Source organism: Trachurus japonicus, chromosome 9 (genome assembly GCF_045865225.1).
Source record: "Trachurus japonicus isolate A0001 chromosome 9, Traja_1.0".
Taxonomy (NCBI): domain Eukaryota; kingdom Metazoa; phylum Chordata; class Actinopteri; order Carangiformes; family Carangidae; genus Trachurus; species Trachurus japonicus.
The window spans coordinates 6,565,513-6,586,938 of record NC_140915.1 but is presented as its reverse complement, the minus strand read 5'-3'; the positions used below and the strand labels follow the sequence as shown (position 1 = coordinate 6,586,938).

The window sequence follows — 21,426 nt, the reverse complement described above, 5'->3', positions numbered from 1 at the left end:
AAATTGGCCCATTGCCATAATCCCTATAATAGTCATAGCAGTAGGTTCGTTACCTTTATTTGTCGGTGCAAGCTATTTTTACACCGTCCTGTGAACTAGTTTCTTCCCTTGATAAAAACAGATGATCTGGGTTTTTGTACATTTATTTTTGGGGAGTGAATTTATGAATTTCTTCCTCTGAAATTATGTGATTTTACAAAGTCACAGGTTGTCTGACTTTTTTAAAAATCCTGTGTAAAATTGAAAGAAAAAGAGTTTAAAGGGATAGTTGAACATTTTGGCAAATTGGCCCATTGCCATAATCCCTATAGTCATAGCAGTAGGTTCGTTACCTTAAATTGTTGGTTCAAGCTATTTTTAGAACGGCGGAGCAGAGCCGTGAGCTGCTCAGAGCTACGCTACGGAGGCTCATTATGGGATTTCTTGGTTTCCCTCATCAAACTCATCAAATACACAATCCAACAACTCCACAACGCTCTGGTGGACAAGTTGTGACCTGCACATTCACCACGCTATGAGATAATAACACAACGTTACCAGACAGAGTTGTTTTAGAGGTGAATACAGAGACTGCTTGATGAAAAACTGTCCCTGAAGGCAACGCGCATCAGCGGTCTTGCATGAATTTACCTCTAAAACAACTCTGTCTGGTATTTTTAATATGGAAATGTTGGAAAAGTCTATCTATCTGTATGCACTCACTGGTTTGAACTACTGGAAATAGACTTTTACATGATATTCTGATGTATTGAGATGAACCTGAACGTAAATGTTAAAGCTGATTCACTGCAAATAAAACTGACCTGAGGTATAAAGACTTTTTTATTCTTTTTTTACTAAATTCAAATTAAGTAACACACACTCTCTCTGTCTCGCTCTCTCTCTCACACATACACACACATACAGGGCACAGTGGAGTTGGACTCTGCTCCGGTAACCATGGCAGCGTGACCCTCATCAACAATGCAGGCCTAGATCATGACTGGATCATCTATCACTGTGTGTGTGTGTGAGTAATAGCAGTTAGAGAGAGTGGGATAGAGACAGTAACACAACAAGAACAGAAGAGATAGAACGAGATTGTGTGTGTGTGTGTTTCTGTGTGTGTGTGTGTGTTTCTGTGTGTGTGCGTCCCAAATGGGAGTGTGCAGCGGGAGCGAATCGGACTGAAACAAACAACCAAACAATAGCGGCGTGTGTGTGTGTTAATAGAGTGTCCTGCTTCCATAAAGCACTGATCTAATCGCACACTCTTTCTATTTATTGGGTTGAACATTATCAGCTTATTGTGTTGTAACATACAGCACAGACACACACACACAGACACACACAGACACACACAGACACAGACACACAGAGCCTCCTCATCCCTCACACTCTCTCTATTATCATTACACAGATGATAAAAGGCCTTGAACACGGCGGTCGGTCGGACTGTGTCACACACTCATTAACACACCGAGCCTCGCCGAGCAGCTGCCAATCAATCACACTCAGCATTATTACAGCATAAACTAATAAACTCCTTAAATCAATCTTATTATTATTATTATTATAAGTTCATTATAAAATATAATGTGACGACTTTTTTTTGCCTGTTTCGGTTGTTTTTGAATTTTTTAGATTTTACCTTTACTGTATTTGGGCAATTCCATACAAATGTCAACCTCACCATGAAAAAATAAAGTAGCCATATTTATAACAAAACCCATTTAAAATGTATCATCAAGGTCTATATTTTGAAGTACAAAATACATTTGATCATAATATTCATGCAAATACATGTTTTTCCTCACTACAATGAGGAGACGCAATAATGTAAAAATGTATTTTTCAAATAACCAAATTGTATGACTTTCTGAATGGCCAAATGGCAAAAAGAAATCACCTACAGATGTCCTCTAACCTCACTTTTTTATCAAGAAGGGCTGTTGTATCAATATTTAAATCAGTTATGTACTTTGTGTCTTTCCATTGTCAGGTGGAACGTGCTATTAATGATGCCTGTTTATGGGACAGCGCGTGTAACGTCCATAACGTTTTTTAAGAAAAGTTGTCATAAAACATGCATCTGGAAAGCAATTTCAGCCAAACTTTCTAAGCAAAGCTAACTTTCATGAAGATGACATATTAGCAACAATTGGTCATCCTGGTCTTATTTTTATTATTATTTCCGAGCGTTACGGACGTTACCGTGACGGACGTTACATATTGTAGATGAATTCTTGAGTCAATCATCTGAACCCCAGTCCATGTGTGAACAATGTTGATTACACTGTATCACGTTAATGGTTACACCCCACTATGATACAAGTTAATACTGCTCCTGTGGCTCACTGTTTAGTGTTTATCATCCTGAATGAGCTATTTGCAGGAATGGGCTGCCGACATGGGAAAATGTTACTGTATCACATTAGGCTACGCGGGTACACTGCCATTCTTGCTCGCTGTTTAACAGGGTTGAGCCGGCGCGTATCTGGTACGGTTAAAGCACTTTTGACGAGTAGCTACGATTATTGTACGAATAATACGAGTCATTATCTGTGCTTTTGATGAATAAAAACTACACACACAAACAGGTCACTACAGCTGTGCCCCGCTCCGCTCTCTCTCTCTCTCTCTCTCTCTCTCACACACACACAGACACAGTGACAACCTCTCTGTCAATCACTCACGTTTGACAGCTCACGTCTCGTCTCACTTCAATACCAGTTAAGTTTTCCTCCGCTCGCTTTCACGTCGGTCCGTAATTATTTATAGTCAGTAGCCTAGGCTACTAGAGATTCTGGTAAACTTTATTCTTAGACCTGGTGCTTTTGTTTTGGCCAGACAGTTCGACTTGCGTCGCGCTTCTCACTTTTTTTTTTTTTTTTTGGTTCGCCAATTCATTAGAGGGATAGTTCACCCAAAATTCAAATTTCACTCATTATCTACTCACCCTCATGTCAACTAAAAAGACACACCAAAAACATCTAAATACCTCCATACTGCTCGTCTGTAATGTCCCTCTTGTATTGAAGCCCCAACGTGAGAAATTGTTTTGAAAAAATTTTAATAAGTCTATATTTTAAGCTTGTTTGTAGCAGAAGCTCCCAGTGTCTCGGTTCACTGCTCTTCCGGCGGAACAATTTCTCATGTCGGGGCTTCAATACAAGAGGGACATTACAGACGAGCAGCATGGAGGTATTTTGAGGGTTTTTGGTGTGTCTTTTTGGTCGAAGAATGTTGGTATCCATTCACAACCATTATATGGACAAATACTGCTATGCCCCCCCCCCCCGTAACTCAGAGAAGGGACGAGGACTCTGAAACTTCTCACAGCTCTTAGTCGACATGAGGGTGAGTAGATAATGAGTGAAATTTGAATTTTGGGTGAACTATCCCTTTAAAGTGACACACACGCACACTAATCAACATTATGTTTAACTTTGTGTATAAAAGAAAAAAAGAACATTACGTACACTTTAAATTATAAGCATATAGTCTGTAATTTGGGCATTCATCATTACCTTTTCCCTGGCTAACTTCTGGCTAGCTAAAATTTGCTGTTAACGTTAGCTTCATATGAGTGAAAGATCAGGCACAATCAGCTAGTGTAGGCTAGTAATGTTAATTGTACCATATAAGTGCTAAATCCTCTTCATTATTATCAACACACAAGCTTAAAAAGGCCACTGAAGTCAAACAAATGTGGGTAAACCACTATTTTTGACTGTCTATTTCAGACATGTAACATCCATAACGCAAAAATGTAACATCCATAACGGCACTTTTCTGTGATTCTTTCCTTAACAGGAAAAACAAGGTTTTCCTGAATGTGCTTTTTGGGTATCTCAAACCCTTCCCTACAAAAATATATTTAACATGTTAGTCTTTGAAAGATCAATTCACAGAGTTTTCATCATGTGTTCAGTGAGTCCGAAAAGTTTGTCCATTTCCGTAACATCCATAACGCTGGGTATTTTGTCACTTCTCTCAAAATCCAAAGGGTCAAAACATTTCATATTGCAGGCTTATTTTTATCCCAATAAGTGTAACTAAAATATGTATTTTAAATTTTCTAATTCATATCAATGCCTTGTCAAAGTTCAGCTTAGTTTCCAATTTTCTCTCTGAATGTAACATCCATAACGCTGGAATTGCCCATTTACCACATTATAAAAAAAAATATTCACTGTATGTTTGGTATCTTTCTTTCTTTTAACTTCACCTCAATTATTTTTCCACTTCAACCTACTTTATTAACACATTGGGCACAAAAATCACGTAGAGTCGTATCAGCTGATTTCAATAACTTAAAACTATGGTTGAAAGACGGTCAAGTATGTGACCATCTGCTCTGAAACTGTAATGTATTTGTATTTTATTGAATGTACTGTGATATATTGTATTGTAATGTATTGTATACCATGTATTTTATAAGTAGGCATAGTAGTGTTTTTTTTTTAATGCATTTTAATTATTGCAGTGCTCAAGTCACCTGCCCCAGAGACTATGGTTGAAAATTAGCCAACTTGGCTTAACCGGCATGTTTACAGAAATGTTTATTAATGTGCACTGTCTCTGTATATTTAAACCAATAAACTAAACTAAACACTTTTTTCTGTTTTGTAAAATGACAAAAAAAATTGACAAATACTAAAAAAGAAAAAAGAAAAATCAGACGCCTGTCGCCTGTCCATCTCATCCCATTTTTACGCTATAAATATTTCTGTAATATCAAATGAACACAACATCTTGTCTCTGGTTTTAAACGGTCGATCAACGTCAAACAAAAAACTAGGAGAGAGTTGTCGACAGCAGCTCTAGGTGACCTATTTTTTTTGTTACGGCGCTTTGAAAACATCACGTGATCTAGATTCTAGAGGGATCTGGAGGGTTCATTATTAAATTACATTTTAACTGATTAAATGTGATGAATGTACAACAAATGTACAAAATCAGCTTCAACACCTTTTTACAACCTTTTTCTTTGTCCAGACGGTTTTGAAAAAATATCACGTTCACATTATTAATATGTTCTCCAAATGTTTTTATTTTTTATTTGAAGTGTTTTATTTTTTCAGTTCAGCTGAATTTCAACCTTAAACTCCCGATTCATTTCATCATTTTATTCCAGTGTGAAGATCCACCTCCTACTGTTACTGTATCTACACTGTGAATCCCTGTGTGTGTGTGTGTGTGTGTGTGTGTGTGTGTGTGTGTGTGTGTGTGAGCGCCACAAAAGGAAAAAATAAAATAAAGTGAGTGTTATTCTGAGACCAATAAGACAAAACTGTGACATCGGTAGGTAACAAATAGGTGAACAGCTCAGAACTAGAATAAAACAAATAGACCGACATCTTCACCGCTCCAATAAATCACTCTCACACACACTCACACTCTCTCTCTCACACACACACAGAGGAAAGTAATAAGAGTAAAATAGTGTAATATAAAATCGAAAAATTCTCACTTGCAGTTTTCCACATAAAAGGCGTGTGGCCGTGGGGGAGGCTTCATTTATCAGCCGGCCGCTCTATAAGTTCACGCCTCACTGGGCCGCTCCACTATTTATTAGGTGGGTTTTCTATGAAGAGCTGCATTGATTGTGAATAGTTTAAGTTGATGAATGTGTGGATATTATTTATTAAGGCAGCAGGCCGGGAGATTAATGCCCGGTTATTGTTTATTACAGTGGAGAGAGAGAGAGAGAGAGAGAGAGAGGAGGTGAAGCATAAACACCTCCATCACACACACAACAACACACACACACACACACACACACACACACACACACACACACACAGGTATACTGTATATAATGTGCATGTGCAGTTGAAGTATTTGCACACAGAAGAACATGCAAATACTATGTCCGTGTGCACAAATGAGTAAAAAATCTGCAAACTAGTGCAGACGATCATTAATATGCATGAAGGAGTTTCTACTGCGCTGTGTGTTAGAGTGTCAGTCGGCCGGTTACAGACGCTGATGTGAAGACTTGTATAATAATATGAGTTGTATATGAATGAATGATGAGCTGAACTCACTCAACTCAACAGTTTTTAACAATAAAAGCATTTAAAAAAATATCTAAATGTTCCCTCCCTTCAGTTTCTATCTGTGTAACAAGTGTTGAAATAAAATAAAAACACAAATATTTGCTCTGAAACTGAATAATGTAACTTTTTTAAGTCACTGTTTGTTCAAAAAAAACGGCCGATGGCGTGAATTTTTGTGGTAAAAAAGAGACATTTCTGGGAAAAAAAGTGGTAAAATTTCAAAAAAAAGTTGTTGATCTCCTCGAACCTTCTCAAATAGTCAGAACCACTGATTTAAAGGATCAACGCAGCTTTCTGTTTTCTTCTCTTTTCTTTGAATAATGTTAAAATCTAATGGGTACTCCCACTTCCATATTTCTAATTGAATTGAATTTTTCTCTGCTTGTGACCCCTGGCATATTTTTATTTCTATTTATTCATGTATTTATTCATTTTCTGTATCATTTATTTGTTTTTCAGTTATTATTAATGTAATATTTACCCTGTTGTTTCTATGATTACTGCACTACTACAATGTATATACGTTTTGTAAGTGAGTGATAAATGAAGCTGGAACAGAAGAACTCCTGTCCTCATATCAAGGCTCCAGATGCCCTGAAATTTTGAGACAGTGCAAGTACATTTTTCATCTTCTTTCGCATTTACAACAAGTAAAATTGGCTTTTATTTTATTTTATTTTATATAAACTGGTGAAATGTGGAAGAGGCGACTGACTCAAAGAATCTGGACTCTGTCCTGACAGGAATCTGGTCAACGTGTGTGAGGATCATGAATGAAAAGGAAACATGAATATTTGCTTTGTGAGTCGATTCACACAGTGTTCACCCTAACCCGACATCTTTTGCTTGCGCTCCTAAAAGTTTAAGTTCAGGTGTTCACTCTGATCCGGGTATAAAATGTTACTCTGCATAAACTCACATGTTTCTATATGAATAGAAGAATATATCACATATTCACAGTCGGCTTTAACATGGCGACGGTTCAGGTTCAGCAGCTTTAAGTTCATGAAGTGGATCTTCAGTTCAGACTGAAGCTTCGATCTCTGATGAACTTTTCACTTCAGCTCAGAGGACACACAACTTCTCTATGAAACAACCTGTGTGTGTGTGTGTGTGTGTGTGTGTGTTGTGTCAGCCATCACACTGTGTTACAGCCTGTTGACAGATGTGCCAGATGTGTTCAGAGTCGACACTGACAGGGAAAATGATCATGATAATAATAATAATAATGAATGATATAATAATAATAACAGTAATACTTGTTTTGGACCTCGGTTGTGTGTGTGTGTGTGTGTGTGTGTGTGTGTGTGTGTGTGTGTGTGTGTGCTCTATAAAACCAGTCCTCGTCAGCACGTCGTCAGTTTAACGTCGTTCAGGACAATAAACCTCATGTCGCCTTTCAACACAACATGTGGGAACAACAACACGGAGTGTGTGAGTGTGTGTCACTGTGTCCACACCTTTAACACTCCAGCTGCTGAAAGAGACACAGTGTGTGTGTGTGTGTGTGTGTGTGTGTGTGTGTGTGTGTCAGACCCGGTCCATTATTATTAACTCTGCATGGGAATGAAGTTCCTTGGCTCTCACATGTTACATTGAGGTCAAGATGGTCGGTGTTTAAACACACAAGTGAATCTCTGTGTCGGTCGCTCTCATCACAACTACAGATTCTGTGCAGGCGACTTCCTATTAACTTCAAAATAAAAGCCTTTAAACCAGTGGTTTTATATCAACAACCATGATGAGACTTACAGAAAATGTTTGAAAAGGTTCCATCACTGTTTCATATGGATGAAACACAGTGAAATATAGAATAATAATATAGTGAAAATGAATAATTCTGTAAACCTGAGTCTCGTTTCCATCATTATTTATTCTTTTAATGTTTAAGTTCATGATTTCAATTAACTTAACCATGAAAGGTTCAGTGTTTATGCTTATAGTTATGAAAATGATGTTATGAGTCATTTCACTAATACAGACATTATTTAACATCAATTAAGATGTTTCAATGTGTCTTTTAGGATATTAAATCATATTAGGCTATCTATTAAAACTGACCAACAAACACATCTGGACTCACAACATTACATTAACTAATAAACATATGATGTCCGACTCTCTCCCTGTTTTCAAAACAAAACTCAAAACTTGCACAGTTTTATTCATTGTTGTTAAAGCAGAAGTAAGTGATATATTTGTGTTAATATAAGTCTTAAATAGTTATATCTTCCGACAGCAATCACTTACATAGAGTGTTTGGTCTGAAACACGGGTCTGTCAGTCACTCTGCTCTGCTCTGAGCCGAGGAGAAAACATTTATCGTATCCTACAGTTTTTATCCAATGAGGAGAGAGAACGGCATGAAGGGCTGTGTGTGCAGCCAAGGGACGCCGTGAATGTGGTGACGTAGGGACGAGGACTGTTATGGTGCGTTCAAGGAAACTCGTATTTTTCCGACCGTGAAGTCGTACCAGTTCGATCTGGTACGAGTTCACGGGTCGGAAGTTACGAGTGGCCGTTATAGTGACTTTCACCGGTAAAACAGGTCGGAGAAACGCGAGTGGGTTGCCTGGAACGCTACAAAGTCGTAAGTTGTGACTTGAAGCTGTAATTTACGATTTCAAAAGCCGGCCTGGAACGCAGCATTAGCGAAAACGACCGGACCACTTACTTCTGCTTTAATATTTGCTCTTTTTATCTATTTATTTATTTTTACTGATGTTTTGAATGTTGTTTATTGGATGTTTCTTGTGTTTGGATGTGTTAACTTCTCTGTAAAGTCTCCCTGAGCGGCTTGAAAGACTCTTTCTAAATAAAATGTATTATAATAATAATAATTATAATAAAAATCTACCTCTCTAAGACTTCATGAGATGCATGTTGGTCTGTAGTGTGTGTGTGTGTGTGTGTGTGTGTGTGTGTGCAGCGGTGCGGCTGCAGTGTGTTGATTGACCCGTATGGACTGGCTCTAATCCATATGGACTTCTCCCGGCGCCGTGACGACCGCTCGTCTGTCGCCTCATGTGAAGACATTATTCCTCTGAGAGCAGCAGCTATAAATCACTGCTGCTGCCTCGTCAATACACAATCAATGGCCCCGCCAACACACACACACACACACACACACACACACACACACACACACACACACGTATACATATATAGAGTATGAATGTGAGCAGACGTTAACACATCTATATCAGATCAGTGGTAAAACACAAACACTCGTCCGTCTCGTTGTTTCTCTTTGACTCTATCGACTCAACTATTAAAGCTGAGCTCAGATCAGAGGATTGTGGGAAGTGTAGTTTATGACCCAGCGGATGTAAACAGACACTTGAACGCACCACTCTGAGTGATTCGTCCAATCAGACGCGAGTATTCTGTAACTGTCAGTGACACAACAGAGACTGAGCCTGACGGGAGATCAGCTGTTTACTAACCTGGTCACATCTCTACTGGCTGGTCAACATCCTAATACTAACTAATCAGTTAGTTAGTTAGCTTTAGTTATCCACTCAGTCAGTCAGTCATTCTTTTTTTAGTTTGTTATCTCGTTAGTTAGTTACTTTAGTTAGTTAGTTCATTAGTCATTTATTTATCCACCTAGTTAGTCAGTTAGTTAATTACTCAGTCAGTCAGTCAGTCAGTCAGTCAGCTAGTTAGTTAGTTAGTCAGTTATTTATCGGACTAGTAAGTCAGTTAGTCAGTTATTCATCGGACTAGTAAGTCAGTTAGTCAGTTGGTTAGTTAGTTGGATAGCAAGTCAGTTAGTCAGTCAGTCAGTTAATTCATTAGTCATTTATTTATCCATCTAGTTATTCAGTTAGTCAGTTTTTTTATCCAACTACTTAGTCAGTTGGTTAGTTAGTTAGTCAGTGGTTTAAATAGTTATTTAGTCATTTATTTATCCATCTAGTTAGTCAAGTCAGTTATTTAGCAAACAAGCTAGTCAGTTGGTTGGTTAGTCAGTCAGTCAGTTAATTAGTTAATTAGTTATTTATTTATCCATCTAGTTAGTCAGTTGGTTGGTTAGTTAGTTAATTATTGAGTTAGTTATCCAACTAGTTAGTCAGTTAATTAGTTACTTAGTCAGTTATTTATCCAGCTAGTTAGTTCGTCAGTTAGCTATTCTGACTTGTGGGTCTTTAATGAATCCGTCTGAATGTTGACAGTGATTTCTGTGCAACATTAGTGAGATTCTCTTTGCAGATGCATTTAATCTTTGAGTGACAGGTTTAGTAGATTTATATTTATATTCCTTTTTTTTCTCATCCTGTCAGAAAACGATACAAAAAGCTGGTCAGAAATAAATAAAAGTAAAATAAATACCCCTAACCCTCCCCCCTTAGAGAAAACACTGCATCAGTTCAGCCTCATGTGTGGTTGTTTGGTGGTGCGTTCACTGACACCGTGTTCCTCTCAGCTGCTGCTGGTGCATCTGGATCGGGCTCTTTGGAGCTCCAGATGTTTGTTACGGCCACAAACACGACAGATAAAAATAGAGTGAGAGGGAGTTTCTCCGCCCGTCCATCACGCTGATGGATCGGCGCCGCTCCGTCCTGAGGCGACACGCCGACTAAAAGAGAAAAAAGTCATTTCTCAACACATCTGTGTGTCCGGCAGGGACAACACACATCTGTGTTAGTGCTCGGCGCCGGTGATAAATCTCCAACACGCCGGCTGTTTATCAACACACACAAACACTCGGGCTGCAGAGCGACACGCGAACGCTTCGACTTAATTGTGTTTTGAGAATTTTCTCGGCTCAGAGCGGCGAGCGGCGGGAAAACATGAAAGAGGCTCCGAGTTGTTCCTGAGCGCCAATAAATCATTTATCATTAGAGACGTTCCTCTGATTACAGCAGAAGATCACCGTCTGCTCCGCTGGTTACCCACAATGCACCTCTCTTATGGAGCCATTTCCCTGACATTAAAGGGACAACGAGGAGTTTTGGAAAAGCGAAGTGTTTCCACTCTACATTTATGAGCCTCCGCACTGTGAAATTCTTTGACCGGCGCAAGACAGACTCATGTTTTCATTCATCAAGAATTAAAGTCAGAGGTTGGAAGACGATCACATACCGTCGTAGTTCCCACCATAAACGGTGATTCTGCGGCGTTATTCTCATGACTCGCCACGAAACCGAAAGTAAAGAAACTCTGGTCGACTCGACCAGCGTTTCCACCACCACTAATAATAACAAAATAACCATGGAGACAAAATGATATATTTAACTAAAATGGGCCCATTAACAAGTGGTAACGTAGATTCATCCACATTAATATGAGACTTTTTTATAACCAAATAGAAACTCCTCGTTGTCCCTTTAAAAGTTGGCATTGAAAACAGAATTTGGCATTGTAATAAAAGTTGTATTGACACTGAAACAAGTATCGGCATTGAAAAATGTTGGAACACAGGCATAAAAAATACAATATTTAATTTGGATTTTTAAAAAATATATTATCATGTAGTTTTCAATGTCAGTCTTCTTCATGTCCATCTTTTTCAGTGTGTTTTTTTTACACTGCATTTTCCCTCCAGTTTCAATTTTTTTTCTTTCTGTTTCAATGTTCTTTCTTTCAATGGCAAGTTACTGTCAGGGTTTTGGCGTGGAGGGGAGGGTCTGAGGGGAGGGGCTAGGGACGCATGAAGACGAAATTTGAAAACTGACATTGAAAACGACATGATCATATATTTAAAAAAATAATAATTTAATTAAATATTGTATTTTTTATGCCTGTGTTCCAACATTTTTCAATGCCGATACTTGTTTCAGTGTCAATACAACTTTTATTACAATGCCAAATTTTATTTTCAATGCCAACTTTTAATGTCAGGGAAACAGCTCCATACTCTCTCACCAGGAGAAGTGACACGTCCTGTTTGTTAAAGGTCTGACAATAAAGGTCAGACTCATTGAACAACACATATTTAATCAACGCTAATTGAACGAGTCCAACAACAATTAGTCATCAGAGGTTAAATGTTAATCAGCTGATTAGGACTCAAAGGTCTGAACGCTGAATACCAACATTGGCTCTGTCCTCACATGTTCTACCTCTGGTATCTGAATGAGAAGAAGGAGTTTTCTTTCAGTTTTCATGACATTTCATCACCTTCTTCTTCCACCAGCGCTGCTTCACGACCTCCAGCGTCATCACAGCTGAATTATCTGAGGGTCAGATGGAAAGTGGGACGTTTTTAACTTCTGTAAAAAGACTTAACAACACCGTGCCGTGTTGGAAATGTTATAAAACAACTGTGTCTCTGTCTCTGTAGTTCAATAGAACAAAGTGTGATAAAGAACGACAGCGATCTTTGTGTTAAAACACTGTAGGTGAAATAAATAACCGATGAGTTCGTCCACAGACCGACGGACCGACAATCACTGACCACGTTTACACAAAGTGGAAAAGCTGACTCATAAATCCAGATGAGATGAAACGCAAGTGGACAAAGAGAAATCTTTGTTGAGATGTAAATGAAGTGAATGATGGATGGAGGTTTGTGTTTATTGTTCTCTTTTATTAATCTCATGTGAATAAAGAAAAAGCTGCAGAATCTGAGTTTAGATCTTCTGCTTCTGCTCACATCACATCTAATGTTGTTAATATACAGTATGAATAAATAACTAACATGAAGTGGTTGATATTTATCAATATTTATCAACCATTTATCGTTTTTCCCAGCTTGGGATCTGTCTGTCTGTCTGTCAGTCCGTCTCTCTATCCATCCATCTCTATCCATCCGTCTGTCATGTTCATGTTTTTAACAGATCAGTTCAGTGAACGACTGAGAAAGTCTGATTCTTTAACAAACATAGTAAGGGTCAGATTTAGCACTGTTGCGTAGTCTTAAATCATATTTATTTAGTATTTATTCAGTTTTTATCAGGCTTTTATGGTGTTTATTCAGGTCTTTCTCTTTTTCAGTTCTGTCCTACTTTTAGATCATGTTTCACCAGCCTGATTGTGTTTGTTGTGCATCATGTGTTGTGTTTGTCTATGATTTTCTTTGACCTGGTTTTAAATCAGTTTCCCCATGCAGGACTAATAAGGCTAAAGCTAAGCTAACCTAACAGAGAAAACTACATGTTTGAGTGAACCAGTGGAAAAAGTGAAGATGTGTGAGTGACACATCACTATAGTAACCTTTAATTCCTGTGTGATGATGCACACACGCTTCCTGATCGCCTCCATATGCACATGTACTGTACTGTACATGCTCTATCCCATAAACAGCACGAGGCCTCCAGAACCAGATCTGAGCCGCCCGCCGACACCGGAGATCAAAGTCCTCCACGAAACAAAACACACACAGAGAGAGAGAAAAGAAACGTCCCATTTTCACTAAAAGCACTAATGAGTCTTTTAAACAGCGGCGCCGTAAACACATCAATCATAAAGTAGCGTTGGTTATTAATTTGGCTCGTAGCGACCGGCGGTGGTTTAAACACTGCGAGTTCCTTCAGTCCATTTATGTTCACATGGTTTCTCCTGATCCGACACCGGCTTCAAACCTCGGACCGAGAGGCGTTCAAGGCCTCGACGACTCGGCCGCGTAAACAAACCACAACCAACTCCTCCGATGATGGATTTAGTTGAAATGACACGCGAGGAGGGAGGGAGAAAAAATGACACGGAGGAAGAAAAAGTTCAGAAAAAGAAACAGTCAGCAGAAAAAAACAAACCTGAGAAAGATGATGTGTGTGTGTGTGTGTGTGTGTGTGTGTGTATGTGTGTGTGTGTGTGTGTGTGTGTGTTTCACGCTGATATAAAGAGCCATCAGTCTTCAGCTCCAAATGTTCCCATCAAGTAAACATCAATAAATATGTATGAAGAGAAAGAGAAAGAGAAAGAGGGAGGGAGGTGTTAGGAAATCAAGAGGAAGAAGAGAAAGGAGGAGGAGGAGGAAGAAGAAGAGGAAGGAGGATGAAGAAGATGGGGAAGAAGAGGAAGGAAGAGGAATAAGGAGGAAGGAGGGAGAAAAAGGAGACAAAGGAGGAGGAAGAAGATGGGGAAGAAGAAGAGGAAGGAGGAAGAGGAAGGAGGGAGAAGGAGATGAAGGAGGAGAAAGGAGGAGGACGAGAAAGACAAAGGAGGAAGAAGAAGGGGAAGTAGAAGAGGAAGAGGAAGGAGGAGGAAGAGGAAAAAGGAGGAAGAGGAACAAGAAGTGGAAAAAGGAGACGGAGGAGGAGGAGGAGGAAGAAGAAGAGGAGGAGGAGGGAGGAGGACAAGGAAGACAAAGGAGAAGAGGAAGAGGAAAGTGGATGGTGAGGAAAAGGGAGGAGGAGGAAGAATGAGGAGGAAGAGGAGGAAGAAGAAGGAGGGAGAAGAAGAGGAGGACGAGGAAAAAGGAGGAAGAGGTAGAAGGAGACGAAGGAGGAGGAGGAAGAAGAGGAGGGAGGAGGAAGAAGGAGGAGGGAGAAGAAGAGGAGGGAGGAGGAAGCAGGAGGAAGGAGAAGAAGAGGAGGAAGGAGGAGGATGAGGAAAAAGGAGGAAGAGGAATATGAGGAAGAAGGAGATGAAGGAGGAGGAGGAAGAAGAAGAAGGGGATGAGGGAGGAGGACAAGGAAGACAAAGGAAGAGGAAAGAAGATGGTGAGGAAAAAGGAGGAGGAGGAAGAATGAGGAGGAAGAGGAAGAAGAAGAAGAGGAGGAAGGAGGAGGAGGAGGAAAAGGAAGAAGAGGAAGAAGAGGAGGAAGAAGAAGAAAGAGGAGGGAGGAGGTCGAGGAAGACAAAGGAGAAAGAGGAAAAGGAAGAAGAAGGAACTCCCTGGTGTCATGTTTCAGACAGAAACCATGTGAGTGAAATTAAACAGCTTCTCTCTTCACACTCAGACGTTCCCATGGTTACATGACGGCTACTAACTAACTAACTAACTAACCAACTATCACACCTGGTCACGTGACGCTGTAGTCCGCTGTATTTTTCCCTGTTTAAAGGGTTTTCTATGGAGTTTTTCCTCAGTGGATGTGAGGGTCTGAGGACAGAGGATGTTGTTATTATGGGATGTAAAAGCCCTTTGAGACAAACTGTTGGTAAAAACGGGCTATACAAATAAAACTGTCCCGGTCCTCTGCTCCATCTCCTCTGGTCTGTTTGGCTTGTTCAGCTGAATTTTATCTGCTCCTCTGTCCCATAAAACCTTCCTATTGACAGCAGCTCCACATCGACCCCCCCTCTCCTCTTCTCCTCCTCCTCCCCCTCTCCCTCCATATCCAGCCCACATTTTTCTTCCCTATGAGTATTAGTTTATTGAATAAGTGGCATCTGTTTTCCTGGGCCCGTCACCGTAAGGCGAGGTATTTCTCACTGACGCACAGCACTGATTTATACGCCGCTCTGACTCTCCCCGCAAAAAAAAATAAAGCTAAGCAAAAAATTTCCAATACATACACACACACACACAGTACACACACACACACACACACACACACATTGTACACACACACACACACACCCTTCCTTCCTCCGTCCGTCCACGCTGTATATAATTAAGTTGGCAGACGCTCCACACACTCCAACACTTTAACGCTCTCTTAACTCTGGGCCACTACACAGTCCCTTCGTCCTGTAGTAACAGCAGCAGCAGCAGCAGCAGCAGCGTCGCCGTGGTGATGATGATGATGGTGATGGTGATGGTGATGATGATGAGTCATAAATCACAGCTACACGTGTGTGAAAACCTGCAGCAGCAACAGTTTAGAGAAGCCGCGTCGAGTTTCAGCCTCCAGGAAATATTAAACATGATGGAGTGTCGTGTGTTTGGAAAAGGACCGAGACGTATTTCATGTAATTCTCTTTGAAGACGTGAAAAAAAGTCATGTTAAGTGGCTCTTTAATAACACACCACCAGTCAAAACGCTTGGACACGACACAACGTCTCATTCAACGAGTTTTTTCTTTGTTTTTATCACTTTCTACATTGTAGATTCAGACTGAAGACAGCACAACTATGAAGGAAGTTAAGAGTTATGGAGTAAAGACAAAAGTGTGAATTAAAACCCAACTGAGAAGCTGAAGGTAAAACAGCAACAAGTGCTCAGCTCCTTCAACACTGTTGGAAAACAGATGACAGAATAAAAGTGTGCAAAAAGCTGCCATCAGATTAAAATATGGCTATATATTATATTTTGAAAAATATAAAATATAAAACACATTCTGCTTTGTTTAACATTTACTCCATAACTCCACATGTGTTCCTTTATGTCTTCAGTTTGAATCTAAGTCATAAAAACAAAGAAAAACCACAATGTCCAAACATTACTCAGTCTTCTTGCTGAAGGTCTTGATCTTTTCACCTTGAAACACGGAGCTGAGAGAATAAATCTCAAAGACTAATTCTTATACTCAGGCAGACTGTAAGTGGTCAACACAATGTCCACGGTTGTTTGAGGTTTCATAGTCGAGCGTACCACCGTCTAACCAAATTCCTACATTTCTCATACCAATTCCCTAAATTTCCCACAATCCAATGCACACTTTCTATTATTGCTCAGTTGCTTTGCTTTTTGTCTATGCAGAGTAAAAAAGAAGAGAAGGTGGTACATATAAGTTCTTGAAGACGTTTGGCCTCTCAGACCAGTGGAAACGACTCTTAAAACCACCTCCAAGGTCTTTGACCCCTTCCACACCGGTCTTTAGAACTGAAGAAGCCTTTTGGATGAAAGGCGAAACGTCACCAAGAACTCCAAGAAGTCCAGTCCTTCAACTTCTAACTACGAGGAGTTTTGGAAAGCAAAGTGTTCTCACACTACATTTCCCATGAGCCTCCGCGCGCACGGTGAAATTCTTGGACCGGCGCAAGACGGACGAAAGCGAAAACATTTGCCAACAATGTTTTCATTAATCAAGAATGAAAGCTGTCTCTGTATTTCCCTCTAAAACAACTCAGTCTGTTGTTTTAGAGGTAAATACAGAGGCTGCTTGATGAAAAACTGTCCCTGAAGGCAACGTGCATCAGCGGTTTTGCATGAATTTACCTCTAAAACAACTCTGTGTGGTAACGTTGTGTTATTATCTCATAGCGTGGTGAATGTGCAGCTCACAACTTGTCCACCAGAGCGTTGTGGAGTTGTTGGATTGTGTATTTGATGAGTTTGATGAGGGAAATCCCATAATGAGCCTCCGTAGCGTAGCTCTGAGCAGCTCGCGGCTCTGCTCCGCCGTTCTAAAAACAACTTGCACCGACAATTAAAGGTAACGAACCTACAGTAATGCTATGACTAGATTATGGCAATGGGCCAATTTTCCCAAAATGTTGAACTATCCCTTTAAGCCAGGCGTGGTTCCTACCTGTCGGGGTTCTGCGGACACACGTGCATCTGCAGCAGGATCCTCTGGGTGAAGGTCTTGAAGCACTGGCCGCACTTCCACAGGTGCCAGTCGCTGAACTCGCTGCTCAGCTGGCTGGTGGACGTGGGGCTGGCCAGCACCCGCTGGTTCTTGGAGCCCAGCGGGCCGAAGCCCGAGTCCGACGGGATGCCCACGCCCACCTTGTCCAGCAGGGAGAAGCTCCGGGGGCAGGGGGAGTGGGGGAAGACCATGGAGCGCATGAGGACAGAGGAGGAGGAGGAGGAGGTGGAGGAGGAGGAAGAGGAAGAGGTTGGTTTGCCGTTCTTGCTGAAGGACTGGAGCGACTCCTGCCGGGTCATGGCCTCCACCACGGTGGCCGGGACGTTCACTGGAGACCAGAGGGACAGGGACACCGGTTAGAGACACTCAACGTTTGGGTCTATTGACCTTCATCAGGACCCAGTGTTTTACTTTACTGTTGTGTGACTTCCTTTTAAAAAATAAGCACACTCATGCAATTAACTGATCACAGGTGTGTGTGGTTGTCAGAGGAAGTGACATCATTAAAGACAGGGAGAGAAACTTAGGCTGTTTTCGAAACCGCATACTACCGTACTGCCTACTACATACTGCGTTATATGTACTGTATACTGCATACTGAATGTGGGATTCAGTATGCTACTTGAGCAGACCGACGCCGTTATCATCGCAGTATGCAGTATACGAGTTTCCCAGAATGCATTTCACGGCAACCGGTAGCAGTAGCTGTAAACAGGCTAACAGCTATTTTATTTCTCGCTCTAGCGCTGTAATTATGTAACTTTATTAAGTTTTAATATTTTTTCATGCGAGAAAGTAACTGTTAAGACCCCAAATATACGGCCAGTTTATCCAAATGACGGCTGTTTAAAAGTTTGCTCCGATGTTTTTCGGAGAAGTGAAGCTCCGCAGCGACCGGGACATCACAGAGGCAGCAGCCGGTCTGCAGAGCTGCTCGGCCGGCCAGCACTACGACGTCATTCCGGAGGAGAAAACGGTCGCTAATTAACTTACCCGTAGGTTTTTAAAGGTTTACCACCGGCTGGTTAAATCATTTTAAGGAGATAAATGTCGGTCTCATTGATGAAATCTCAATTGTGGCAGTAGCATTAGTTTGTTTGAATGTAAAGTGAAGCTTCTTCTGTGTAAGCAGCGCTGCCTCGGGGCTCTGGAGCCTAACGTTATGTACAGAAATCACCACATTTACAAAAAATAAATAAATATTTTACAATGAACCGATCAGTCTGCATTAAGTTTTATTTTATTAAACTATAGTTACGGTACACGGCTACACTACCGTCTTTGGTTACGCTCTGGTTACGGTTAGACGTCAGGGGAGCATTGCATTGTGGGATACAGTAGGCGATGTAGACTGGTCAGATGCATACAGGAGATATTTTCCGAATCAGTACGACATCCGGGAACTTTTCACATACTGCAGATTTAGCTTTTGATCGCATACTACATACTACATTTTGGCCAAATCAGTACGTACTAGCAGTATAGTATGCGGTTTCGAATACAGCCTTAGAGTTTGACACATTCAAACACAATCCATTTTGGACCGCAATAGAACACATGTAGTAATCTAGAAAATAAGAAAAAAAAGAGAAGAAAAAGAGAAAAAGAGAGAAAAAAAAGACAGATTTTCACAATAAAAGTCCCCCGATAATAAAACCACGGCTTCCAACAGATGTTTGGGTTCAGCTGTAACATCACCTGCGTCCATGTTCAACTGTCACGTAATTGTCACTGTGGTCATTATGATCATTATATGTACAAAAACAAACAGCTGGAGGAGAGGGAGGAGGTATAAACGTCTGATTTCAAAATTACAATTTCCAATTTAATATACAAATTTGTAGAAGATCTTATCAAACTCTACTTTTAAGTTGGATTTCACAAGAACACAGACGACTGCTGCTGTTTTCATTTGTTTTATTCTATCTTAAGAATACATTTTTCTGTGCTCCTTTTGTTCTACCATTTATTCTTCTTATTCTGTTCTGTCTTTTTATCCTTGACCTTGAGAGAAAGCAACACGTACAGTTTGTATAAAGAAGACAAAGACAATAAATACTTGTTATTTTTGCTCAGTTTGCTCAGCTCTAATCTTCCAGACCGTAGAGACGGGTTTCTGTTGTTCGTTTTAAAAAAACAAACACAATTTTCTTTCAATTTTGTGACTGAAAGATTATCGACGTTTTTTCCTCTCAAATTTGTGACTTTAAAAGGGACATATTATTCTAATAAAACTTTTTGAAGACTCTTTAACATATATCTGGGTGTTCGTCTTGCCATCCGGTCCCCAAAATGTGAAAATTGACAAAAAAATCTGTAATTTTCAGGTTCCCGAGGTTGAAATCCATGTGGTTTTACCTGCTGTTCCCTTGGTTGTCTGACAATGATGACGTTAGTTTTTGAATTTGCATAATCCCACCCCTACCTGGTACCAGCAGAAGGGGCGGGGCAAGCAGTGGTTCATTTGCATTTAAAGGGACAGGCACTGAAACCAGCTGTTCTAAACAGGGCTGTTTAGAGAGGATGATGTTTGATCCTTGGGGTATTTTGACCAAAGCATGTCACAGACATGTCTTTAAGACACCTGGGAACTGTTTTAATTTGTGAGAATATGTCTCCTTTAACTTGTGTGTTTCTGCCTCTGAATTCTCCTTTACACCGGGCAACGTCAGGTACAGAAGAGTAGAAACAAAGACTGGAGGAGTCCATGACCTTCACCTCTAATAACCGGACCATCAGATCTGTTTCTTTGGATTCTTTGTGAAATGAAAAGGCCTCAGAGACAAATGTCCTGAGCAGCAGAGAAGATGAAGAGCTTCAGGATGGAGAAGTGTTTCTGATGAGTCCAAACTGCATCAACAAGGAAGAAAAGACATTTGATGAAATTGTGTAAATTGGATTGGAGTCTGAAGCAGCTGTCTTCACCTCATGGAGCCGCGCAGGCCTCGGCTGAGTTCTGGTCTGGTCTGTTCTGGTCTGCTTGGACCTGGACTCCATAACCCTTCATTATGTTTGACGTGACATTAGGAGCGATTGTCTTCCTTTAACTGGCTCTCTTTTCATTCTGCCTGGAAAACAAGAGGCCTGCGGATCGTTTCCCCTTCTGATGTGTCACATCCTGTCGACCTCTGGACCACGACGACCGCGACCTTCTCTCAACCAAAATCTAATCATTTTTTTGCTCTTTAAACTTTAATCCAATGTAAAAAAAAACAAAAAAAATAAAACATCTGGACTTGAGCGCCTGCAGCTCCATGGTTTCCTCTTTGTTTGGAGGCTTTAACATGCAGCAACGTCTCTGCAGATTCCCATCCTTCATCAGCTCACCTCTGCCATCAGGTCAGACACTACAGGTGAATAGGGTAAAACATTTTAACTAACAGATATCACCATGAAACCTCCCAAGTTTATCACTTACATTAAGACAAATATTTTTTGTATTACAATTTTTGTCAAATTTTGTGTTTAAATATGTAAATGAGGCAATATCTGATGAAATATGCACTCATTTTCATACATTTCCAGAACCGAAATCTGAACAATTGGATAAAGCTACTTTCAAAATTCTTGTTTTATTTTGTTGACCTGTTAAGAGTCAGAGGTTTTTACAGAGGAGGATTTTGGATATCTCTTTTTATCACTCTGTAAATGAGAAAATACTGTCACCAGCCCTAAAAAAAAAAATCTAATTTCTCCATGTTTTTAGGAATAAAATGTTGTATAAATCAGACTGTGAATGATATATCAACAATCCCCTCTGTAAAAACCTTCAGAATATAGAAAGGGATCAAACTGGAAGGTTTGATGTCTGTAAGTGCTGCTGAAGTGGAGATTTCTAGCTCAGAGTCTGAAAAACTCATTTTGAGAAAACGGCCTTTAAAGACTTGGACTGTAAAACTCCATAGATTGTTAAAGTAAATCAAACTTTTACGATTGGTTGCAGATACAAAGGAAATGACCATTTTTGGAGCCTAGATAATTGTTCAGGAGAGAGAGAGCTTTACAATGACACCTG

At 40.2% G+C, this 21,426-nt stretch overlaps 1 protein-coding gene across 1 annotated transcript in view; it reads right to left on the bottom strand.

The window, feature by feature from the left end:
- The window catches only part of prdm6 (PR domain containing 6), a 130,701-nt gene that overhangs the window by 9,071 nt on the left and 100,204 nt on the right, over positions 1-21,426 (bottom strand). The window contains exon 7 of the mRNA XM_085785795.1: positions 17,352-17,739. Within this exon, the coding sequence (XP_085641921.1) occupies positions 17,352-17,739 (388 nt within the window). The remainder of the gene's footprint in view (positions 1-17,351; positions 17,740-21,426) is intronic.